This window comes from Oncorhynchus keta, chromosome 11, assembly GCF_023373465.1.
Source record: "Oncorhynchus keta strain PuntledgeMale-10-30-2019 chromosome 11, Oket_V2, whole genome shotgun sequence".
Lineage (NCBI taxonomy): Eukaryota > Metazoa > Chordata > Actinopteri > Salmoniformes > Salmonidae > Oncorhynchus > Oncorhynchus keta.
In genome coordinates, this window is record NC_068431.1 from 1219282 (window position 1) to 1247169 (window position 27888).

The 27888-nt window shown below is 41.9% G+C and overlaps 1 protein-coding gene across 1 annotated transcript in view; it reads left to right on the forward strand.

Moving 5' to 3' along the window:
• Positions 1-25064, forward strand: part of fgl1b (fibrinogen like 1B) — a 59326-nt gene extending 34262 nt beyond the window's left edge. The window contains 4 exon segments of the mRNA XM_052528985.1: positions 5462-5550; positions 7801-7926; positions 13324-13388; positions 24563-25064. Of these exon segments, the coding sequence (XP_052384945.1) occupies positions 5462-5550; positions 7801-7926; positions 13324-13388; positions 24563-24749 (467 nt within the window). The 3' untranslated portion in view covers positions 24750-25064.
• Positions 25065-27888: the final 2824 nt, after the last annotated feature.

Genomic DNA, 27888 nt, shown 5'->3' on the forward strand with positions numbered 1-27888 from the left:
AGAACAAATTGTTATTTACAAGGACAGCCTACTCCTTCCCCCCCATCTGGTAATTGAACCCAGGTCTCCTGTGTCCCCACATGCTCTCCCTTATGTAAGGAACTATGCATTTTCACATGTTTATTACAATATTACAATATGTATTGTAGGCTATGTTTACTTGTCAGATTGCACAGTAGCCTAATAAACAAATGAAGGTGGCTTATATCTTTAAAATACTTTATTATCCAAATGTAAACGCATGTACTGTACAGTACTGTATTTCTTCATCAGTATCTTTATGCTTCTTTAATAAAATAATGATAAAAATACTCTTTGAAAAATGTAGATGTTGATTTAGTTATGGATCCATAATTAATTACTATGGGAATAAATATCACTGATTTACAGAAATATTGGAACAAAGTTGTCTAATGAAGGCAAACAATTTAGAATCCTCCAATCCTCTTCTGCTGTAGCCTACTCCCGACCATCACGTTGTACAGCGCCATATTTTCCATTCCATCCTAACGGAAACCCTGAGGATTTCGTTTCTCTCGGGAATAAAAACACAATAATATTAATCAAATTAATTAAGCCAAGTTTCGTAAAATCAGTCCCATATACTATGTTATTTCAAAACAGGTTTTATATTCTCTGGTAATGCCAATATGGGAGACTATCAAATGCTTCTCAAAGATGCCCTCTGGTGGTCAAACTAGCACTAACTAGCATTAATGGTAAAAATGGCCGACAATTAAAAACGGTGCCACAGAATGTTGCAGCAGCACACAAGGTGCAGTATGGCAGAACTTTTAAAGGAGGAACCACTGTGTGTGTGTGTGTAATAGTGTGTGTGTGTAATAGTGTGTGTGTGTAATAACGTGTATGTGTGTGTTTAATAGTGTGTGTGTGTAATAGTGTGTGTGTGTAATAGTGTGTGTGTGTAATAACGTGTATGTGTGTGTGTAATAATGTGTGTGTGTGTGTTTAATAGTGTGTGTGTTTAATAGTGTGTGTGTGTAATAACGTGTATGTGTGTGTGTAATAGTGTGTGTGTGTAATAATGTGTGTGTGTGTGTTTAATAGTGTGTGTGTTTAATAGTGTGTGTGTGTAATAGTGTGTGTAATAACGTGTATGTGTGTGTGTAATAATGTGTGTGTGTGTGTTTAATAGTGTGTGTGTGTGTAATAGTGTGTGTGGGTAATAACGTGTATGTGTGTGTGTTTAATAGTGTGTGTGTTTAATAGTGTGTGTGTAATAGTGTGTGTGTGTGTAATAACGTGTATGTGTGTGTGTAATAATGTGTGTGTGTGTGTTTAATAGTGTGTGTGTTTAATAGTGTGTGTGTGTAATAGTGTGTGTGTGTTTAATAGTGTGTGTGTGTAATAGTGTGTGTGTGTAATAACGTGTGTGTGTGTGTGTTTAATAGTGTGTGTGTGTTTAATAGTGTGTGTGCAATAGTGTGTGTGTGTAATAACGTGTATGTGTGTGTGTAATAATGTGTGTGTGTGTGTGTGTGTTTAATAGTGTGTGTGTGTAATAACGTATGTGTGTGTGTAATAATGTGTGTGTGTAATAATGTGTGTGTGTGTGTGTTTAATAGTGTGTGTGTGTAATAGTGTGTGTGTGTAATAATGTGTATGTGTGTGTGTTTAAGTGTGTGTGTTTAATAGTGTGTGTGTAATAGTGTGTGTGTGTGTTAGTGTGTATGTGTGTGTGTAATAATGTGTGTGTGTGTGTGTGTTTAATAGTGTGTGTGTTTAATAGTGTGTGTGTGTAATAGTGTGTGTGTGTAATAACGTGTGTGTGTGTGTTTAATAGTGTGTGTGTTTAATAGTGTGTGTGTGTGTGTAATAACGTGTATGTGTGTGTGTAATAATGTGTGTGTGTGTGTAATAATGTGTGTGTGTGTGCGTTTAATAGTGTGTGTGTGTAATAGTGTGTGTGTGTAATAACGTGTAATAATGTGTGTGTGTGTGTTTAATAGTGTGTGTGTGTGTAATAATGTGTGTGTGTGTGTGTGTGTAATAATGTGTGTGTGTGTGTTTAATAGTGTGTGTGTGTAATAGTGTGTGTGTGTGTAATGATGTGTGTGTGTGTGTGTGTGTGTGTGTAATAGTACGTGTGTGTGTAATAACGTGTATGTGTGTGTGTGTGTAAAAAATATGTGTGTGTAATAGTGTGTGTGTCTAATAGTGTGTGTGTGTAATAACGTGTGTGTGTGTGTGTGTGTGTGTGTGTGTGTGTGTGTGTGTGTGTGTGTGTGTGTGTGTGTGTGTGTGTAATAACGTGTATGTGTGTGTGTGTGTAAAAATATGTGTGTTTGTAATAATGTGTGTGTGTGTGTGTGTGTGTGTGTAATATATATGTGTGTGTGTGTGTGTAATAGTGTGTGTGTGTAATAATGTGTGTGTGTGTGTTTAATAGTGTGTGTGTTTAATAGTGTGTGTGTGTGTGTAATAGTGTGTGTAATAACGTGTATGTGTGTGTGTAATAATGTGTGTGTGTGTGTGTGTGTTTAATAGTGTGTGTGTGTGTAATAGTGTGTGTGGGTAATAACGTGTATGTGTGTGTGTTTAATAGTGTGTGTGTTTAATAGTGTGTGTGTAATAGTGTGTGTGTGTGTGTGTGTAATAATGTGTGTGTGTGTGTTTAATAGTGTGTGTGTTTAATAGTGTGTGTGTGTAATAGTGTGTGTGTGTTTAATAGTGTGTGTGTGTAATAGTGTGTGTGTGTAATAACGTGTGTGTGTGTGTGTTTAATAGTGTGTGTGTGTTTAATAGTGTGTGTGCAATAGTGTGTGTGTGTAATAACGTGTATGTGTGTGTGTAATAATGTGTGTGTGTGTGTTTAATAGTGTGTGTGTGTAATAACGTATGTGTGTGTGTAATAATGTGTGTGTGTAATAATGTGTGTGTGTGTGTGTTTAATAGTGTGTGTGTGTAATAGTGTGTGTGTGTAATAACGTGTATGTGTGTGTGTTTAAGTGTGTGTGTTTAATAGTGTGTGTGTAATAGTGTGTGTGTGTAATAACGTGTATGTGTGTGTGTGTGTTTAATAGTGTGTGTGTTTAATAGTGTGTGTGTGTAATAGTGTGTGTGTGTAATAACGTGTGTGTGTGTGTTTAATAGTGTGTGTGTTTAATAGTGTGTGTGTGTGTAATAACGTGTATGTGTGTGTGTAATAATGTGTGTGTGTGTGTAATAATGTGTGTGTGTGTGCGTTTAATAGTGTGTGTGTGTAATAGTGTGTGTGTGTAATAACGTGTAATAATGTGTGTGTGTGTGTTTAATAGTGTGTGTGTAATAATGTGTGTGTGTGTGTAATAATGTGTGTGTGTGTGTTTAATAGTGTGTGTGTGTAATAGTGTGTGTGTGTGTGTAATAATGTGTGTGTGTGTGTGTGTGTGTGTGTAATAGTACGTGTGTGTGTAATAACGTGTATGTGTGTGTGTGTGTGTATAAAATATGTGTGTGTAATAGTGTGTGTCTAATAGTGTGTGTGTGTAATAACGTGTGTGTGTGTGTGTGTGTGTGTGTGTGTGTGTGTGTGTGTAATAACGTGTATGTGTGTGTGTGTAAAAATATGTGTGTTTGTAATAATGTGTGTGTGTGTGTGTGTGTGTGTGTAATATATATATGTGTGTGTGTAATAATATGTGTGTGTAAAATAAATGTGTGTGTGTGTGTTTAATAGTGTGTGTGCAATAGTGTGTGTGTGTAATAACGTGTATGTGTGTGTGTAATAATGTGTGTGTGTGTGTGTGTTTAATAGTGTGTGTGTGTAATAACGTATGTGTGTGTGTAATAATGTGTGTGTGTAATAATGTGTGTGTGTGTGTGTTTAATAGTGTGTGTGTGTAATAGTGTGTGTGTGTAATAACGTGTATGTGTGTGTGTTTAATAGTGTGTGTTTAATAGTGTGTGTGTAATAGTGTGTGTGTGTAATAACGTGTATGTGTGTGTGTAATAATGTGTGTGTGTGTGTGTTTAATAGTGTGTGTGTTTAATAGTGTGTGTGTGTAATAACGTGTGTGTGTTTAATAGTGTGTGTGTTTAATAGTGTGTGTGTGTGTGTAATAACGTGTATGTGTGTGTGTAATAATGTGTGTGTGTGTGTAATAATGTGTGTGTGTGTGCGTTTAATAGTGTGTGTGTGTAATAGTGTGTGTGTGTAATAACGTGTATGTGTGTGTGTAATAATGTGTGTGTGTGTGTGTGTTTAATAGTGTGTGTGTGTGTAATAATGTGTGTGTGTGTGTGTGTAATAATGTGTGTGTGTGTGTTTAATAGTGTGTGTGTGTAATAGTGTGTGTGTGTGTAATAATGTGTGTGTGTGTGTGTAATAGTACGTGTGTGTGTAATAACGTGTATGTGTGTGTGTGTGTAAAAAATATGTGTGTGTAATAGTGTGTGTGTGTCTAATAGTGTGTGTGTGTGTAATAACGTGTGTGTGTGTGTGTGTGTGTGTGTGTGTGTGTGTGTGTGTGTGTGTGTGTGTGTGTGTGTGTGTGTGTGTGTGTGTGTGTGTGTGTGTGTGTGTGTGTGTGTGTGTGTGTGTGTGTGTAATAACGTGTATGTGTGTTTGTAATAATGTGTGTGTGTGTGTGTGTAATATATATGTGTGTGTGTGTGTGTAATAATGTGTGTGTGTAATATGTGTGTGTGTGTGTGTAATAATGTGTGTGTGTAATAATGTGTGTGTGTAATATGTGTGTGTGTAATATGTGTGTGTGTGTGTGTGTGTAATAATGTGTGTGTGTAATAATGTGTGTGTGTAATAGTGTGTGTGTGTGTAACATGTGTATGTGTGTGTGTAATAATGTGTGTGTGTGTGTGTGTGTGTGTGTGTGTGTGTGTGTAATATTGTGTGTGTGTGTGTGTGTGTGTGTAATAATGCTTGTGTGTGTGTGTAATAATGTGTGTGTAATTATGTGTATGTGTGTGTAATGTGTGTGTGTGTATAATATGTATGTATGTGTATGTGTGTGTGTGTGTGTGTGTGTGTGTGTGTGTGTGTAATATGTATGTATGTGTGTGTGTGTGTGTGTGTGTGTGTGTGTGTGTGTGTGTGTGTGTGTGTGTGTGTGTGTGTGTGTGTGTGTGTGTAATATGTATGTATGTGTGTGTAATGTGTGTGTGTGTGTGTGTGTGTGTGTGTGTGTGTGTGTGTGTGTGTGTGTGTGTGTGTGTGTGTGTGTGTGTGTGTGTGTGTGTGTGTGTGTGTGTGTGTAATAATGTGTATGTGTGTGTAATGTGTGTGTGTGTGTGTGTGTATAATATGTATGTATGTGTGTGTAATTGTGTGTGTGTGTGTGTGTGTAATGTGTGTGTGTGTGTAATATGTATGTGTGTGTGTGTGTGTGTGTGTGTGTGTGTGTGTGTGTGTGTGTGTGTGTGTGTGTGTGTGTGTGTGTGTGTGTAATGTGTGTGTGTGTAATGTGTGTGTGTGTAATGTGTATGTATGTGTGGGTTTGAGGTGAGAACCTGGTGAAGATAGATCTGATGGACTGGAGCGGAGACAAGACTCATACCTACTACCAGAACTTCAGGATCACAGATGAGAAGGTAAGACACTCTGAACACTGTGTATAGTCTGGGGGATGAGAAGGTAAGACACTCTGAACACTGTGTATAGTCTGGGGGATGAGAAGGTAAGACACTCTGAACACTGTGTATAGTCTGGGGGATGAGAAGGTAAGACACTCTGAACACTGTGTATAGTCTGGGGGATGAGAAGGTAAGACACTCTGAACACTGTGTATAGTCTGGGGGATGAGAAGGTAAGACACTCAGAACACTGTGTATAGTCTGGGGATGAGAAGGTAAGACACTCAGAACACTGTGTATAGTCTGGGGGATGAGAAGGTAAGACACTCTGAACACTGTGTATAGTCTGGGGGATGAGAAGGTAAGACACTCTGAACACTGTGTATAGTCTGGGGGATGAGAAGGTAAGACACTCTGAACACTGTGTATAGTCTGGGGGATGAGAAGGTAAGACACTCTGAACACTGTGTATAGTCTGGGGGATGAGAAGGTAAGACACTCTGAACACTGTGTATAGTCTGGGGGATGAGAAGGTAAGACACTCAGAACACTGTGTATAGTCTGGGGGATGAGAAGGTAAGACACAGAACACTGTGTATAGTCTGGGGGATGAGAAGGCAAGACACTGGCTGGTAACAGTCTGTGGGATGGCTGGTAACGGGCTGTGGGATGACTGGTAACAGTCTGTGGTATGGCTGGTAACAGTCTGTGGGATGGGTCTGTGGGATGACTGGTAACAGTCTGTGGGATGACTGGTAACAGTCTGTGGGATGGCTGGTAACAGTCTGTGGGATGACTGGTAACAGTCTGTGGGATGGCTGGTAACAGTCTGTGGGATGGGTCTGTGGGATGACTGGTAACAGTCTGTGGGATGGCTGGTAACAGTCTGTGGGATGGGTCTGTGGGATGACTGGTAACAGTCTGTGGGATGACTGGTAACAGTCTGTGGGATGACTGGTAACAGTCTGTGGGATGACTGGTAACAGTCTGTGGTATGGCTGGTAACAGTCTGTGGGATGGCTGGTAACAGTCTGTGGGATGGCTGGTAACAGACTTTGGGATGGCTGGTAACAGTCTGTGGGATGGTATGTAACAGACTGTGGGATGCCTGGTAACAGACTTTGGGATGGCTGGTAACAGACTTTGGGATGGCTGGTAACAGACTGTGGGATGGCTGGTAACAGACTTTGGGATGGCTGGTAACAGACTTTGGGATGGCTGGTAACAGTCTGTGGGATGGCTGGTAACAGTCTGTGGGATGGCTGGTAACAGTCTGTGGGATGGCTGGTAACAGTCTGTGGGATGGCTGGTAACAGACTTTGGGATGGCTGGTAACAGTCTGTGGGATGGCTGGTAACAGACTTTGGGATGGCTGGTAACAGTCTGTGGGATGGTATGTAACAGACTGTGGGATGCCTGGTAACAGACTTTGGGATGCCTGGTAACAGACTTTGGGATGGCTGGTAACAGACTTTGGGATGGCTGGTAACAGTCTGTGGGATGGCTGGTAACAGTCTGTGGTATGGCTGGTAACAGTCTGTGGGATGGCTGGTAACAGTCTGTGGTATGGCTGGTAACAGTCTGTGGGATGGCTGGTAACAGTCTGTGGGATGACTGGTAACAGTCTGTGGGATGGCTGGTAACAGTCTGTGGGATGACTGGTAACAGTCTGTGGGATGACTGGTAACAGTCTGTGGGATGACTGGTAACAGTCTGTGGGATGGCTGGTAACAGTCTGTGGGATGGCTGGTAACAGTCTGTGGGATGGCTGGTAACAGTCTGTGGGATGGCTGGTAACAGTCTGTGGGATGGCTGGTAACAGTCTGTGGGATGACTGGTAACAGTCTGTGGGATGACTGGTAACAGTCTGTGGGATGACTGGTAACAGACTGTGGGATGGCTGGTAACAATCGTTGGAGACGTGAAACCAGTCATACAGTATGGCAGCATATTGAAACACGCTAGCACGTTAGCACGTTAGCTTTCCCACAGTAAAGTATAGGAAATGCATGGGCCATTATGCATAATTTAAATCATACGGCCTTTTCTCTGTTTTCTTTAACTATCGTGTTCAATATCAGTCACTATCAGTATCGACAGTCAGTAGGTCTAATAACAAATATTCAACTGCCAATCGACTGTTAGTTCCCTTCAGTTGGCATAGCCTACATGGTACTACTGTACTCTAACCTTAACTATCTACCCCCTGTAACTCCCTTCCCTTTCCTCCCCTCTCTCTCCCTCTCCCTCTCCTCCCCTCCTCCCCAGGATAGCTATCGTCTATGGTACGGTGTGCATAGCGGTCGTGGAGGAGATGCTTTATCAGGAGGAAGGGGGATGGTGGAGCAATGGTCTTCCTCTCTCAGTGGGATGCAGTTCAGCACCAGAGACCAGGTTAGTCACAGCTACCCAATCAATCATTCCCAGATTAGTCACATCTACCCAATCAATCAACCAATCATTCACAGGTTAGTCACAGCTATCTAATCAATCATTCCCAGATTAGTCACATCTACCCAATCAATCAACCAATCATTCACAGGTTAGTCACAGCTATCTAATCAATCATTCCCAGATTAGTCACATCTACCCAATCAATCAACCAATCATTCCCAGGAAAGTCACAGCTATCTAATCAATCATTCCCAGGTTAGTCACAGCTATCTAATCAATAAATCATTACCAGGTTAGTCAAAGCTATCTAATCAATAAATCATTACCAGGTTAGTCACAGCTACATAATCAATAAATCATTACCAGGTTAGTCACAGCTACATAATCAATAAATCATTACCAGGTTAGTCACAGCTATCTAATCAATAAATCATTACCAGGTTAGTCACAGCTACATAATCAATAAATCATTACCAGGTTAGTCACATCTACATAATCAATAAATCATTACCAGGTTAGTCACAGCTACATAATCAATAAATCATTACCAGGTTAGTCACAGCTACATAATCAATAAATCATTACCAGGTTAGTCACAGCTACATAATCAATAAATCATTACCAGGTTAGTCACATCTACATAATCAATAAATCATTACCAGGTTAGTCACAGCTACATAATCAATAAATCATTACCAGGTTAGTCACAGCTATCTAATCAATAAATCATTACCAGGTTAGTCACAGCTATCTAATCAATAAATCATTACCAGGTTAGTCACAGCCAAATAATCAATAAATCATTACCAGGTTAGTCACAGCTACATAATCAATAAATCATTACCAGGTTAGTCACAACTATCTAATCAATAAATCATTACCAGGTTAGTCACAGCTACATAATCAATAAATCATTACCAGGTTAGTCACAGCTACATAATCAATACATCATTACCAGGTTAGTCACATCTACATAATCAATAAATCATTACCAGGTTAGTCACAGCTACATAATCAATAAATCATTACCAGGTTAGTCACAGCTACATAATCAATAAATCATTACCAGGTTAGTCACAGCTACATAATCAATAAATCATTACCAGGTTAGTCACATCTACATAATCAATAAATCATTACCAGGTTAGTCACAGCTACATAATCAATAAATCATTACCAGGTTAGTCACAGCTATCTAATCAATAAATCATTACCAGGTTAGTCACAGCTATCTAATCAATAAATCATTACCAGGTTAGTCACAGCCAAATAATCAATAAATCATTACCAGGTTAGTCACAGCTACATAATCAATAAATCATTACCAGGTTAGTCACAACTATCTAATCAATAAATCATTACCAGGTTAGTCACAGCTACATAATCAATAAATCATTACCAGGTTAGTCACAGCTACATAATCAATAAATCATTACCAGGTTAGTCACATCTACATAATCAATAAATCATTACCAGGTTAGTCACAGCTACATAATCAATAAATCATTACCAGGTTAGTCACAGCTATCTAATCAATAAATCATTACCAGGTTAGTCACAGCTATCTAATCAATAAATCATTACCAGGTTAGTCACAGCCAAATAATCAATAAATCATTACCAGGTTAGTCACAACTACATATTCAATACATCATTACTAGGTTAGTCACAGCTATCTAATCAATAAATCATTAAAACACTGAGCAGAAGACACTCAGTGTATTGAGCACAGTGAAGACACTCAGTGTATTGAGCACAGTGAAGACACTCAGTGTATTGAGCACATTGAAAACACTCATAGTGTATTGAGCACAGTAAAAACACTCAGTGTATTGAGCACAGTGAAAACACTCAGTGTATTGTGCAGAGTGAAGACACTCATAGTGTTTTGAGCACAGTGAAGACACTCATAGTGTATTGAGCACAGTGAAGACACTCATTGTGTATTGAGCACAGTGAAGACACTCATAGTGTATTGAGCACAGTGAAGACACACTCATAGTGTATTGAGCACAGTGAAGACACACTCATAGTGTATTGAGCACAGTGAAAACACTCAGTGTATTGAGCAGAGTGAAGACACTCATAGTGTATTGAGCACAGCGAAGACACTCATAGTGTATTGAGCACAGCGAAGACACTCATAGTGTATTGAGCACAGTGAAAACACTCATAGTGTATTGAGCACAGTGAAGACAGTCAGTGTATTGAGCACAGTGAAGACACTCATAGTGTATTGAGCACAGTGAAGACACTCAGTGTATTGAGCACAGTGAAGACACTCAGTGTATTGAGCACAGTGAAGACACTCAGTGTATTGAGCACAGTGAAGACACTCAGTGTATTGAGCACAGTGAAGACACTCGGTGTATTGAGCACAGTGAAGACACTCATAGTGTACTGAGCACAGTGAAGACACTCAGTGTATTGAGCACATTGAAAACACTCATAGTGTATTGAGCACAGTAAAAACACTCAGTGTATTGAGCACGGTGAAGACACTCATAGGGTATTGAGCACAGTGAAAACACTCATAGTGTATTGAGCACAGTGAAGACACTCATAGTGTTTTGAGCACAGTGAAGACACTCATAGTGTATTGAGCACAGTGAAGACACTCATTGTGTATTGAGCACAGTGAAGACGCTCATTGTATATTGAGCACAGTGAAGACACTCATAGTGTATTGAGCACAGTGAAGACACTCATAGTGTATTGAGCACAGTGAAAACACTCAGTGTATTGATCACAGTGAAGACACTCATAGTGTATTGAGCACAGTGAAGACACTCATAGTGTATTGAGCACAGTGAAAACACTCATAGTGTATTGAGCACAGTGAAGACACTCAGTGTATTGAGCACAGTGAAGACACTCATAGTGTATTGAGCACCGTGAAGACACTCAGTGTATTGAGCACAGTGAAGACACTCAGTGTATTGAGCACAGTGAAGACACTCATAGTGTATTGAGCACATTGAAAACACTCATAGTGTATTGAGCACAGTGAAAACACTCATAGTGTATTGAGCACAGTGAAGACACTCATAGGGTATTGAGCACAGTGAAAACACTCATAGTGTATTGAGCACAGTGAAGACACTCATAGTGTTTTGAGCACAGTGAAGACACTCATAGTGTATTGAGCACAGTGAAGACACTCATTGTATATTGAGCACAGTGAAGACACTCATAGTGTATTGAGCACAGTGAAGACACTCATAGTGTATTGAGCACAGTGAAGACACTCATAGTGTATTGAGCACAGTGAAAACACTCAGTGTATTGATCACAGTGAAGACACTCATAGTGTATTGAGCACAGTGAAGACACTCAGTGTATTGATCACAGTGAAGACACTCATAGTGTATTGAGCACAGTGAAGACACTCATAGTGTATTGAGCACAGTGAAAAACACTCATAGTGTATTGAGCACAGTGAAGACACTCAGTGTATTGAGCACAGTGAAGACACTCATAGTGTATTGAGCACCGTGAAGACACTCAGTGTATTGAGCACAGTGAAGACACTCATAGTGTATTGAGCACAGTGAAAACACTCAGTGTATTGAGCACAGTGAAGACACTCAGTGTATTGAGCACAGTGAAGACACTCATAGTGTATTGAGCACAGTGAAAACACTCAGTGTATTGATCACAGTGAAGACACTCATAGTGTATTGAGCACAGTGAAGACACTCAGTGTATTGATCACAGTGAAGACACTCATAGTGTATTGAGCACAGTGAAGACACTCATAGTGTATTGAGCACAGTGAAAAACACTCATAGTGTATTGAGCACAGTGAAGACACTCAGTGTATTGAGCACAGTGAAGACAGTCAGTGTATTGAGCACAGTGAAGACACTCATAGTGTATTGAGCACCGTGAAGACACTCAGTGTATTGAGCACAGTGAAGACACTCATAGTGTATTGAGCACAGTGAAAACACTCAGTGTATTGAGCACAGTGAAGACACTCAGTGTATTGAGCACAGTGAAGACACTCATAGTGTATTGAGCACAGTGAAAACACTCAGTGTATTGAGCACAGTGAAGACACTCAGTGTATTGATTACAGTGAAGACACTCATTGTGTATTGAGCAGAGTGAAAACACTCATAGTGTATTGAGCACAGTGAAGACACTCGTAGTGTATTGAGCACAGTGAAAACACTCAGTTTATTGAGCAGAGTGAAGACACTCAGTGTATTGAGCACAGTGAAGACACTCAGTGTATTGAGCACATTGAAAACACTCATAGTCTATTGAGCACAGTGAAGACACTCAGTGTATTGAGCACAGTGAAGACAGTCAGTGTATTGAGCACAGTGAAGACAGTCAGTGTATTGAGCACAGTGAAGACACTCAGTGTATTGAGCACAGTGAAGACACTCATTGTGTATTGAGCAGAGTGAAAACACTCATAGTGTATTAAGCACAGTGAAGACACTCATAGTGTATTGAGCACAGTGAAAACACTCAGTGTATTGAGCAGAGTGAAGACACTCAGTGTATTGAGCACAGTGAAGACACTCAGTGTATTGAGCACATTGAAAACACTCATAGTGTATTGAGCACAGTGAAGACACTCAGTGTATTGAGCACAGTGAAGACAGTCAGTGTATTGAGCACCGTGAAGACACTCAGTGTATTGAGCACAGTGAAGACACTCATAGTGTATTGAGCACAGTGAAAACACTCAGTGTATTGAGCAGAGTGAAGACACTCAGTGTATTGAGCACAGTGAAGACACTCAGTGTATTGAGCACAGTGAAGACACTCATAGTGTATTGAGCACAGTGAAGACACTCATAGTGTATTGAGCACAGTGAAGACACTCATAGTGTATTGAGCACAGTGAAGACACTCATCAAATCAAATCAAATGTATTTATATAGCCCTTCGTACATCAGCTGATATCTCAAAGTGCTGTACAGAAACCCAGCCTAAAACCCCAAACAGCAAACAATGCAGGTGTAAAAGCACGGTGGCTAGGAAAAACTCCCTAGAAAGGCCAAAACCTAGGAAGAAACCTAGAGAGGAACCGGGCTATGTGGGGTGGCCAGTCCTCTTCTGGCTGTGCCGGGTAGAGATTATAACAGAACATGACCAAGATGTTCAAATGTTCATAAATGACCAGCATGGTCGAATAATAATAAGGCAGAACAGTTGAAACTGGAGCAGCAGCACAGTCAGGTGGACTGGGGACAGCAAGGAGCCATCATGTCAGGTAGTCCTGGGGCACGGTCCTAGGGCTCATAGTGTATTGAGCACAGTGAAGACAGTCATAGTGTATTGAGCACAGTGAAAACTGTCTATTTAGCACAGTGAAATGCACTACAATTTGGTAGTGAAAAGCATAATGTAAACGTGTTATCCTGATGATTCCTATAGGACCATGACCGCTACCTACAGGGTAGCTGTGCCCAGGAGAACAGAGGAGGCTGGTGGTACAACAGGTGGGTGAGGAGACTAATGTAGCCTCTCGCTTCGCCAATTTCAGCTTTTTCATTTGCAAATAATTAGTAAACGTTTCTAAAAACACACATTAATTCCACTTTGACATTATGGGGTGTTGTGAGAAGGTCAGTGACATAACATCTCAACATCATCCATTTGAAAAGTTGTAACACAACAACATGTGGAAAAAGTCAAGGGGTCTGAATACTTTCTGAAGTCACTGTACATCATCTAATTAGACTATATTGGGTTTGCAGTCATCGTCAGCTATTGTTTCAATTCAACCCAGATTTCAATTAAAAATGGACAATATATATACGTCTAGGGTTTGAACCTCTGGTACATTTAAAATGGACAATATATATACATACGTCTAGGGTTTGAAGCTCTGGTACATTTAAAATGGACAATATATATATACGTCTAGGGTCTCCAATGGAATCTTCAAGTTAATGGTCAATATGTTCTATGTAAACTCAATCTCAAAAATGTCAAACAAAATGTTCGAATTTTTGTCAAATATATCATAAATGTGACTGGTGGAGTAATGTCACACATACAGCTAACTTAAACATATGGAAAATTCTGCTCTACCCAAAATTACAACAAACTAATTGCAGCATTACCACAGAAACGGAGGAGGCAAGTGGAAGGAGGAAAAAGTAAGGAACTTGTCTGTTGGCTCTACATTAAAGACAATAATTAGTTAAAGATTATTGTGATAAATAAAAAAGGATGAATACATTGACAGCCATATAGATTGCAAAATAGTTGGGAAGAGATTTCCGATGTGCCGATTCCATGGCACATGATTTACAAACTGGTACGCAGAACAACACCGGATTCAAAACTTAGTTTTCTAATTTAAATGATTATACAAACTTCTCTATATGGGGGATACAACCTTTCCAGCTCTGCCTATTTTGTTGTGAAGAGACAGAATCACTAGATCATTTGTTTTGGTACCGTCCTTATGTAGCTCGTTGTTGGATCGATGTTCAGGAATGGCTGAAGATTTGTAATATTTACCTGGAGCTCTGCAGACAGCACTGCTGGGTGATCTGAAAAGTCATAGTCAATCGATCAATTTTATAATAATTTTATTTATTTTTATTTCACCTTTATTTAACCAGGTAGGCTAGTTGAGAACAAGTTCTCATTTGCAACTGCGACCTGGCCAGGATAAAGCATAGCAGTGTGAACAGACAACACAGAGTTACGCTGTTCTAATACTTTTAGTAAAAATATGAATCTTTAATGTATAATCTGTAGAAAGTATGAGAAAGGAAAGGTTAAAGACTTCTGTGAAACATTACATCACAGTTATATACAATTATACAGTTATATACAATTACATTGATAGAACCAACAATCTATCTGCATTTAAAGTTTAATTTGATTTAGTATTTTTAATTTTAGTTGAGATGGAGACGTGACATTATTAATGTGTATAGACAAACTGAATCTTTAATTGTGTTTGGTTGTCAACGCAACCAAATATGACCATTTGAAGGAGATGTATCTTCTGATTGGACAGTTCCAACTGTACCACTGACTTAGTTCTGATTGGATAGTTCCATCTGTACCACTGACTTCGTTCTGATTGGATAGTTCCACCTGTACCACTGACTTAGTTCTGATTGGACAGTTCCCTCTGTACCACTGACTTAGTTCTGATTGGATAGTTCCATCTGTACTACTGACTTAGTTCTGATTGGATAGTTCCACCTGTACCACTGACTTAGTTCTGATTGGATAGTTCCCTCTGTACCACTGACTTAGTTCTGATTGGATAGTTCCACCTGTACCACTGACTTCGTTCTGATTGGACAGTTCCTTCTGTACCACTGACTTAGTTCTGATTGGATAGTTCCATCTGTACTACTGACTTAGTTCTGATTGGATAGTTCCATCTGTACCACTGACTTAGTTCTGATTGGATAGTTCCATCTGTACCACTGACTTAGTTCTGATTGGATAGTTCCACCTGTACCACTGACTTAGTTCTGATTGGATAGTTCCATCTGTACCACTGACTTAGTTCTGATTGGATAGTTCCATCTGTACTACTGACTTCGTTCTGATTGGATAGTTCTGATTGGACAGTTCCATCTGTACCACTGACTTAGTTCTGATTGGATAGTTCCATCTGTACCACTGACTTAGTTCTGATTGGATAGTTCCATCTGTACCACTGACTTAGTTCTGATTGGACAGTTCCACCTGTACCACTGACTTAGTTCTGATTGGACAGTTCCCTCTGTACCACTGACTTAGTTCTGATTGGATAGTTCCATCTGTACCACTGACTTAGTTCTGATTGGATAGTTCCATCTGTACCACTGACTTAGTTCTGATTGGATAGTTCCATCTGTACCACTGACTTAGTTCTGATTGGACAGTTCCACCTGTACCACTGACTTAGTTCTGATTGGATAGTTCCCTCTGTACCACTGACTTAGTTCTGATTGGATAGTTCCATCTGTACTACTGAATTAGTTCTGATTGGATAGTTCCTCTGTACCACTGACTTAGTTCTGATTGGACAGTTCCATCTGTACCACTGACTTAGTTCTGATTGGATAGTTCCTCTGTACCACTGACTTCATTCTGATTGGACAGTTCCATCTGTACTACTGACTTCGTTCTGATTGGATAGTTCCCTCTGTACCACTGACTTAGTTCTGATTGGATAGTTCCATCTGTACCACTGACTTAGTTCTGATTGGATAGTTCCACCTGTACCACTGACTTAGTTCTGATTGGATAGTTCCCTCTGTACCACTGACTTAGTTCTGATTGGACAGTTCCACCTGTACCACTGACTTAGTTCTGATTGGACAGTTCCATCTGTACCACTGACTGGTTTACTTCCAATTTGTCTACAAATGAATAACTGATATGTTGGGTTCACGTCTCCATTTCAACCAAACATCAAAGTTAAAGAATAGAACTAAATCAAATCCAACATTAAATGCAGTTTCATTTGATTTATTCCTATTCTTTAACTATGATCTTAAGACTTTTGTTTTGCTTTTAGATGGTTGAAAGCATCGTGATAACACATTCAACAACCTTCTGGCTGTCTATGTGGGTGAATAAAGGCTGGAATCTCATTGATCAACGTATCAGCCAAATATTACCCACATTTACACGTTGAAATGACATGGTGTGCCCAGTGGGAAATATTTGCTCCATATAAATAGTCATAAATCCATCAGATCGTCGGCGATCCGACTTAGCAAATCATCATTCGTCAAAAGTCAGTTTTAGCTCAACCTCAGCTCAGTGTTCAGCCTCTGAGCATCATATGGAAATCATACTTATACAGTATAGATGTGATCAGCACGGTTGCACCATTCCTGTGCAAATGGACGTGGAACCTACGGAAAGGGAGGAGCCTAGCACTATGGAACATAAGGAAAGGGAGGAGCCTAGCACTATGGAACCTACGGAAAGGGAGGAGCCTAAGCACTATGGAACATAAGGAAAGGGAGGAGCCTAGCACTATGGAACATACATGCACTATGGAACATAAGGAAAGGGAGGAGCCTAGCACTATGGAACATACAGAAAGGGAGTAGCCTAGCACTATGGAACATGAGGAAAGGGAGGAGCCTAGCACTATGGAACATACAGAAAGGGAGGAGCCTAGCACTATGGAACATACAGAAACGGAGGAGCCTAGCACTATGGAACATACAGAAAGGGAGGAGCCTAGCACTATGGAACATACAGAAAGGGAGGAGCCTAGCACTATGGAACATACAGAAAGGGAGGAGCCTAGCACTATGGAACATAAGGAAAGGGAGGAAAGGGAGGAGCCTAGCACTATGGAACATACAGAAAGGGAGGAGCCTAGCACTATGGAACATACAGAAAGGGAGGAGCCTAGCACGATGGAACATACTGAAAGGGAGGAGCCTAGCACTATGGAACATACAGAAAGGGAGGAGCCTAGCACTATGGAACATACAGAAAGGGAGGAGACTAGCACTATGGAACATAAGGAAAGGGAGGAGCCTAGCACTATGGAACATAAGGAAAGGGAGGAGCCTAGCACTATGGAACATACAGAAAGGGGAGGAGCCTAGCACCATGGAACATACAGAAAGGGAGGAGCCTAGCACCATGGAACATACAGAAAGGGAGGAGCCTAGCACTATGGAACATACAGAAAGGGAGGAGCCTAGCACTATGGAACATAAGGAAAGGGAGGAGCCTAGCACTATGGAACATACAGAAAGGGAGGAGCCTAGCACTATGGAACATACAGAAAGGGAGGAGCCTAGCACTATGGAACATACATGCACTATGGAACATAAGGAAAGGGAGGAGCCTAGCACTATGGAACATACAGAAAGGGAGGAGCCTAGCACTATGGAACATAAAGAAAGGGAGGAGCCTAGCACTATGGAACATACAGAAAGGGAGGAGCCTAGCACTATGGAACATACAGAAACGGAGGAGCCTAGCACTATGGAACATACAGAAAGGGAGGAGCCTAGCACTATGGAACATACAGGCACTATGGAACATACAGAAAGGGAGGAGCCTAGCACTATGGAACATAAGGAAAGGGAGGAAAGGGAGGAGCCTAGCACTATGGAACATACAGAAAGGGAGGAGCCTAGCACTATGGAACATACAGAAAGGGAGGAGCCTAGCACTATGGCACATACTGAAAGGGAGGAGCCTAGCACTATGGAACATACAGAAAGGGAGGAGCCTAGCACTATGGAACATACAGAAAGGAAGGAGCCTAGCACTATGGAACATAAGGGAGGAGACTAGCACTATGGAACATAAGGAAAGGGAGGAGCCTAGCACTATGGAACATACAGAAAGGGAGGAGCCTAGCACTATGGAACATACAGAAAGGGAGGAGCCTAGCACTATGGAACATACTGAAAGGGAGGAGCCTAGCACTATGGAACATAAGGAAAGGGAGGAGCCTAGCACTATGGAACATACAGAAAGGGAGGAGCCTAGCACTATGGAACATACAGAAAGGGAGGAGACTAGCAGTATGGAACATAAGGAAAGGGAGGAGCCTAGCACTATGGAACATACAGAAAGGGAGGAGCCTAGCACTATGGAACATAAGGAAAGGGAGGAGCCTAGCACTATGGAACATACAGAAAGGGAGGAACCTAGCACTATGGAACATACAGAAAGGGAGGAGCCTAGCACTATGGAACATAAGGAAAGGGAGGAGCCTAGCACTATGGAACATACAGAAAGGGAGGAGCCTAGCACTATGGAACATACAGAAAGGGAGGAGCCTAGCACTATGGAACATACTGAAAGGAGGAGCCTAGCACTATGGAACATACAGAAAGGGAGGAGCCTAGCACTATGGAACATAAGGAAAGGGAGGAGACTAGCAGTATGGAACATAAGGAAAGGGAGGAGCCTAGCACTATGGAACATACAGAAAGGGAGGAACCTAGCACTATGGAACATACAGAAAGGGAGGAGCCTAGCACTATGGAACATACTGAAAGGGAGGAGCCTAGCACTATGGAACATAAGGAAAGGGAGGAGACTAGCAGTATGGAACATAAGGAAAGGGAGGAGCCTAAGCACTATGGAACATACAGAAAGGGAGGAGCCTAGCACTATGGAACATACAGAAAGGGAGGAGCCTAGCACTATGGAACATACATAAAGGGAGGAGCCTAGCACCATGGAACATACAGAAAGGAGGAGCCTATCACTATAGAACATACAGAAAGGGAGGAGCCTAGCACTATGGAACATAGGAAAGGGAGGAGCCTAGCACTATGGAACATACAGAAAGGGAGGAGCCTAGCACTATGGAACATAAGGAAAGGGAGGAGCCTAGCAGTATGGAACATAAGGAAAGGGAGGAGCCTAGCACTATGGAACATAAGGAAAGGGAGGAGCCTAGCACTATGGAACATAAGGAAAGGGAGGAGCCTAGCACTATGGAACATACAGAAAGGGAGGAGCCTAGCACTATGGAACATAAGGAAAGGGAGGAGCCTAGCAGTATGGAACATAAGGAAAGGGAGGAGCCTAGCACTATGGAACATACAGAAAGGGAGGAGCCTAGCACTATGGAACATAAGGAAAGGGAGGAGCCTAGCACTATGGAACATACAGAAAGGGAGGAGCCTAGCACTATGGAACATACAGAAAGGGAGGAGCCTAGCACTATGGAACATACAGAAAGGGAGGAGCATAGCACTATGGAACATACAGAAAGGGAGGAGCCTAGCACCATGGAACATACAGAAAGGGAGGAGCCTAGCACTATGGAACATACTGAAAGGGAGGAACCTAGCACTATGGAACATAAGGAAAGGGAGGAGCCTAGCACTATGGAACATAAGGAAAGGGAGGAGACTAGCACTATGGAACATACAGAAAGGGAGGAGCCTAGCACTATGGAACATACTGAAAGGGAGGAGCCTAGCAGTATGGAACATAAGGAAAGGAGGAGCCTAAGCACTATGGAACATACAGAAAGGGAGGAGCCTAGCACTATGGAACATACAGAAAGGGAGGAGCCTAGCACTATGGAACATACAGAAAGGGAGGAGCCTAGCACCATGGAACATACAGAAAGGAGGAGCCTAGCACTGTGGAACATAAGGGAGGAGACTAGCACTATGGAACATACAGAAAGGGAGGAGACTAGCACTATGGAACATACAGAAAGGGAGGAGCCTAGCACTATGGAACATAGGAAAGGGAGGAGCCTAGCACTATGGAACATACAGAAAGGGAGGAGCCTAGCACTATGGAACATACAGAAAGGGAGGAGCCTAGCACCATGGAACATACAGAAAGGGAGGAGCCTATCACTATAGAACATAAGGAAAGGGAGGAGCCTAGCACTATGGAACATACAGAAAGGGAGGAGCCTAGCACTATGGAACATAAGGAAAGGGAGGAGCCTAGCACTATGGAACATACAGAAAGGGAGGAGCCAAGCACTATGGAACATAAGGAAAGGGAGGAAAGGGAGGAGCCTAGCACTATGGAACATACAGAAAGGGAGGAGCCTAGCACTATGGAACATACAGAAAGGGAGGAGCCTAGCACTATGGAACATACAGAAAGGGAGGAGCCTAGCACTATGGAACATACAGAAAGGGAGGAGCCTAGCACTATGGAACATAAGGAAAGGGAGGAGCCTAGCACTATGGAACATACAGAAAGGGAGGAGCCTAGCACTATGGAACATGCTGAAAGGAGGAGCCTAGCACTATGGAACATACAGAAAGGGAGGAGCCTAGCACTATGGAACATACAGAAAGGGAGGAGCCTAGCACTATGGAACATAAGGAAAGGGAGGAGCCTAGCACTATGGAACATACAGAAAGGGAGGAGCCTAGCACTATGGAACATGCAGAAAGGAGGAGCCTAGCACTATGGAACATACAGAAAGGGAGGAGCCTAGCACTATGGAACATACAGAAAGGGAGGAGCCTAGCACATAAGGAAAGGGAGGAGCCTAGCACTATGGAACATACAGAAAGGGAGGAGCCTAGCACCATGGAACATACAGAAAGGGAGGAGCCTAGCACTATGGAACATACAGAAAGGGAGGAGCCTAGCACTATGGAACATACAGAAAGGGAGGAGCCTAGCACTGTGGAACATAAGGGAGGAGACTAGCACTATGGAACATACAGAAAGGGAGGAGACTAGCACTATGGAACATACAGAAAGGGAGGAGCCTAGCACTATGGAACATAAGGAAAGGGAGGAGCCTAGCACTATGGAACATAAGGAAAGGGAGGAGCCTAAGCACTATGGAACATAAGGAAAGGGAGGAGCCTAGCACTATGGAACATACATGCACTATGGAACATAAGGAAAGGGAGGAGCCTAGCACTATGGAACATACATGCACTATGGAACATAAGGAAAGGGAGGAGCCTAGCACTATGGAACATAAGGAAAGGGAGGAAAGGGAGGAGCCTAGCACTATGGAACATACTGAAAGGGAGGAGCCTAGCACTATGGAACATAGGAAAGGGAGGAGCCTAGCACTATGGAACATACAGAAAGGGAGGAGCCTAGCACTATGGAACATACAGAAAGGGAGGAGCCTAGCACTATGGAACATAGGAAAGGGAGGAGCCTAGCACTATGGAACATACAGAAAGGGAGGAGCCTAGCACTATGGAACATACAGAAAGGGAGGAGCCTAGCACTATGGAACATAGGAAAGGGAGGAGCCTAGCACTATGGAACATACAGAAAGGGAGGAGCCTAGCACTATGGAACATACAGAAAAGGAGGAGCCTAGCACGATGGAACATACTGAAAGGGAGGAGCCTAGCACTATGGAACATACTGAAAGGGAGGAGCCTAGCACTATGGAACATACAGAAAGGGAGGAGCCTAGCACTATGGAACATACAGAAAGGGAGGAGCCTAGCACTATGGAACATACAGAAAGGGAGGAGCCTAGCACTATGGAACATACAGAAAGGGAGGAGCCTAGCACTATGGAACATAAGGAAAGGGAGGAGCCTAGCACTATGGAACATAAGGAAAGGGAGGAGCCTAGCACTATGGAACATACAGAAAGGGAGGAGCCTAGCACTATGGAACATACAGAAAGGGAGGAGCCTAGCACTATGGAACATACAGAAAGGGAGGAGCCTAGCACTATGGAACATACAGAAAGGGAGGAGCCTAGCACTATGGAACATAAGGAAAGGGAGGAGCCTAGCACTATGGAACATAAGGAAAGGGAGGAGCCTAGCACTATGGAACATACAGAAAGGGAGGAGCCTAGCACTATGGAACATACAGAAAGGGAGGAGCCTAGCACCATGGAACATACAGAAAGGGAGGAGCCTAGCACTATGGAACATACAGAAAGGGAGGAGCCTAGCACTATGGAACATACAGAAAGGGAGGAGACTAGCACTATGGAACATACAGAAAGGGAGGAGCCTAGCACTATGGAACATACAGAAAGGGAGGAGCCTAGCACTATGGAACATACAGAAAGGGAGGAGCCTAGCACTATGGAACATACTGAAAGGGAGGAGCCTAGCACTATGGAACATAAGGAAAGGGAGGAGCCTAGCACTATGGAACATAAGGAAAGGGAGGAGACTAGCACTATGGAACATAAGGAAAGGGAGGAGCCTAGCACTATGGAACATACAGAAAGGGAGGAGACTAGCACTATGGAACATACAGAAAGGGAGGAGCCTAGCACTATGGAACATACAGAAAGGGAGGAGCCTAGCACTATGGAACATAAGGAAAGGGAGGAGCCTAGCACTATGGAACATAAGGAAAGGGAGGAGACTAGCACTATGGAACATAAGGAAAGGGAGGAGACTAGCAGTATGGAACATAAGGAAAGGGAGGAGCCTAAGCACTATGGAACATACAGAAAGGGAGGAGCCTAGCACTATGGAACATACAGAAAGGGAGGAGCACTATGGAACATACAGAAAGGGAGGAGCCTAGCACTATGGAACATACAGAAAGGGAGGAGCCTAGCACTATGGAACATAAGGAAAGGGAGGAGCCTAGCACTATGGAACATAAGGAAAGGGAGGAGACTAGCAGTATGGAACATAAGGAAAGGGAGGAGCCTAAGCACTATGGAACATACAGAAAGGGAGGAGCCTAGCACTATGGAACATACAGAAAGGGAGGAGCCTAGCACTATGGAACATACAGAAAGGGAGGAGCCTAGCACCATGGAACATACAGAAAGGGAGGAGCCTATCACTATAGAACATACAGAAAGGGAGGAGCCTAGCACTATGGAACATAGGAAAGGGAGGAGCCTAGCACTATGGAACATACAGAAAGGGAGGAGCCTAGCACTGGAACATACAGAAAGGGAGGAGCCTAGCACCATGGAACATACAGAAAGGGAGGAGCCTATCACTATAGAACATACAGAAAGGGAGGAGCCTAGCACTATGGAACATAGGAAAGGGAGGAGCCTAGCACTATGGAACATACAGAAAGGGAGGAGCCTAGCACTATGGAACATACAGAAAGGGAGGAGCCTAGCACTATGGAACATACAGAAAGGGAGGAGACTAGCACTATGGAACATACAGAAAGGGAGGAGCCTAGCACTATGGAACATACAGAAAGGGAGGAGCCTAGCACTATGGAACATACAGAAAGGGAGGAGCCTAGCACTATGGAACATACTGAAAGGGAGGAGCCTAGCACTATGGAACATACAGAAAGGGAGGAGCCTAGCACTATGGAACATACAGAAAGGGAGGAGCCTAGCACTATGGAACATACAGAAAGGGAGGAGCCTAGCACTATGGAACATACAGAAAGGGAGGAGCCTAGCACTATGGAACATACAGAAAGGGAGGAGCCTAGCACTATGGAACATACAGAAAGGGAGGAGACTAGCACTATGGAACATACAGAAAGGGAGGAGCCTAGCACTATGGAACATACAGAAAGGGAGGAGCCTAGCACTATGGAACATACAGAAAGGAGGAGACTAGCACTATGGAACATACAGAAAGGGAGGAGCCTAGCACTATGGAACATACAGAAAGGGAGGAGACTAGCACTATGGAACATACATTGTGGTCCTTCTGTAGCTCAGTTGGTAGAGCATGGCACTTGTAACGCCAGGGTAGTGGGTTCAATCCCCGGGACCACCCATACGTAGAATGTATGCACACATGACTGTAAGTCGCTTTGGATAAAAGCGTCTGCTAAATGGCATATATTATTATTATTATATTATACAGAAAGGGAGGAGCCTAGCACTATGGAACATACTGAAAGGGAGGAGCCTAGCACTATAGAACATAAGGAAAGGGAGGAGCCTAGCACTATGGAACATACAGAAAGGGAGGAGCATATGGCTCTGTGTCCATCTCTTTCTCTTGGCTGGGCTGAACAGAGTGCAACATTATACATGTCTATGTCCCCCTCTGTGTATCCAATCAGATCTCCCTCCTGGCAGCGCTGGGAAAACCTAGTGCTCCAACTCTATACATGTTGTGTCCCTTTCCTCCTCCCTATCCAGCTGTCATGTCTTCCTGTCTGTCACTCTCTCTTTATCCGTATTGCTTACTATCTCTTGGCTGCACTTGATAAGCTCTAACACTGTAATGTATTTCTCTCGCCCTGTACTCAGAACTCAGTACATGTGTTGTGTGTTCACCTGTTTCTCCAGGTGTCATGCAGCCAACCTGAATGGGAAGTTCTACCGCGGTGGAGTCTACAAGGGTCTCTATGACAATGGTGTGGTGTGGGGCACCTGGAGAGGCCTGTGGTACTCCCTCCGACACACCACCATCAAAATACGGCCCCTGCTCTCCCTGGACAGCCTGGCAGGCAGCGGAGCAGGGCCAGATGGGTAGAGGGTCCAGGAAATACTGAGGCTTCAGCCAGCGCTAGGCCTCAAGACATGGAGCCAGTCAACCACCGAATCACCTGCAGTAGAAAGTATTAGAGGCTTTAAAAAAACATTATTTTAAAAATATATTTTCATTTATTATTTGTTATTTTCCAATCTTTTGTCAAATTCTTTGTAAATATATAAAATGTTAATGAGGCTTTGTCTTCCCAGTTTCATAGTATCGTTGACATATTAAGGTCACAGCAGGGGAATGATGTAGTTCAGACGTATATGTTTTGAACTAAATGCAATTATGCAATAATAATAAATGAGAATTATAAACTAATACTTCTCCCTGATGTTTACATGAGCAGTATAAACTAACACATCTCCCTGATGTTTACATGAGCAGTATAAACTAACACGTCTCCCTGATGTTTACATGAGCAGTATAAACTAACACGTCTCCCTGATGTTTACATGAGCAGTATAAACTAACACGTCTCCCTGATGTTTACATGAGCAGTATAAACTAACACGTCTCCCTGATGTTTACATGAGCAGTATAAACTAACACGTCTCCCTGATGTTTACATGAGCAGTATAAACTAATACGTCTCCCTGATGTTTACATGAGCAGTATAAACTAACACGTCTCCCTGATGTTTACATGAGCAGTATAAACTAACACGTCTCCCTGATGTTTACATGAGCAGTATAAACTAACACGTCTCCCTGATGTTTACATGAGCAGTATAAACTAACACGTCTCCCTGATGTTTACATGAGCAGTATAAACTAACATGTCTCCCTGATGTTTACATGAGCAGTATAAACTAACACGTCTCCCTGATGTTTACATGAGCAGTATAAACTAACACGTCTCCCTGATGTTTACATGAGCAGTATAAACTAATACGTCTCCTGATGTTTACATGAGCAGTATAAACTAACACGTCTCTCTGATGTTTACATGAGCAGTATAAACTAACACGCCTCCCTGATGTTTACATGAGCAGTATAAACTAACACGTCTCCCTTATGTTTACATGAGCAGTATAAACTAACACGTCTCTCTGATGTTTACATGAGCAGTATAAACTAACACGTCTCCCTGATGTTTACATGAGCAGTATAAACTAACACGTCTCCCTGATGTTTACATGAGCAGTATAAACTAACACGTCTCTCTGATGTTTACATGAGCAGTATAAACTAACATGTCTCCCTGATGTTTACATGAGCAGTATAAACTAACACGTCTCCCTGATGTTTACATGAGCAGTATAAACTAACACGTCTCCCTGATGTTTACATGAGCAGTATAAACTAATATGTCTCCCTGATGTTTACATGAGCAGTATAAACTAACACGTCTCTCTGATGTTTACATGAGCAGTATAAACTAACACGTCTCCCTGATGTTTACATGAGCAGTATAAACTAACATGTCTCCCTGATGTTTACATGAGCAGTATAAACTAACACGTCTCCCTGATGTTTACATGAGCAGTATAAACTAACACGTCTCCCTGATGTTTACATGAGCAGTATAAACTAACATGTCTCCCTGATGTTTACATGAGCAGTATAAACTAATACGTCTCCCTGATGTTTACATGAGCAGTATAAACTAATACTTCTCCCTGATGTTTACATGAGCAGTATAAACTAACACGTCTCCCTGATGTTTACATGAGCAGTATAAACTAATACGTCTCCCTGATGTTTACATGAGCAGTATAAACTAACACGTCTCCCTGATGTTTACATGAGCAGTATAAACTAATACGGCTCCCTGATGTTTACATGAGCAGTATAAACTAACATGTCTCCCTGATGTTTACATGAGCAGTATAAACTAACACGTCTCCCTGATGTTTACATGAGAAGGATAAACTAACACGTCTCCCTGATGTTTACATGAGCAGTATAAACTAATACGTCTCCCTGATGTTTACATGAGCAGTATAAACTAATACTTCTCCCTGATGTTTACATGAGCAGTATAAACTAATACTTCTCCCTGATGTTTACATGAGCAGTATAAACTAATACGTCTCCCTGATGTTTACATGAGCAGTATAAACTAATACTTCTCCCTGATGTTTACATGAGCAGTATAAACTAATACTTCTCCCTGATGTTTACATGAGCAGTATAAACTAACACGTCTCCCTGATGTTTACATGAGCAGTATAAACTAACACGTCTCCCTGATGTTTACATGAGCAGTATAAACTAATACGTCTCCCTGATGTTTACATGAGCAGTATAAACTAACACGTCTCTCTGATGTTTACATGAGCAGTATAAACTAACACGTCTCCCTGATGTTTACATGAGCAGTATAAACTAACACGTCTCCCTGATGTTTACATGAGCAGTATAAACTAACACGTCTCTCTGATGTTTACATGAGCAGTATAAACTAACATGTCTCCCTGATGTTTACATGAGCAGTATAAACTAACACGTCTCCCTGATGTTTACATGAGCAGTATAAACTAACACGTCTCCCTGATGTTTACATGAGCAGTATAAACTAATACGTCTCCCTGATGTTTACATGAGCAGTATAAACTAATACGTCTCCCTGATGTTTACATGAGCAGTATAAACTAACACGTCTCTCTGAGCAGTGTTTATGTTTACATGAGCAGTATAAACTAACACGTCTCCCTGATGTTTACATGAGCAGTATAAACTAACACGTCTCCCTGATGTTTACATGAGCAGTATAAACTAACACGTCTCTCTGATGTTTACATGAGCAGTATAAACTAACACGTCTCCCTGATGTTTACATGAGCAGTATAAACTAACACGTCTCCTGATGTTTACATGAGCAGTATAAACTAACACGTCTCCCTGATGTTTACATGAGCAGTATAAACTAACATGTCTCCCTGATGTTTACATGAGCAGTATAAACTAACACGTCTCCCTGATGTTTACATGAGCAGTCTCCCTGATAAACTAAACTATGTTTACACAGTATAAACTAACACGTCTCTCCATGAGCTGATGTTTACATGAGCAGTATAAACTAACACGTCTCCCTGATGTTTACATGAGCAGTATAAACTAACACGTCTCCTGATGTTTACATGAGCAGTATAAACTAACATGTCTCCCTGATGTTTACATGAGCAGTATAA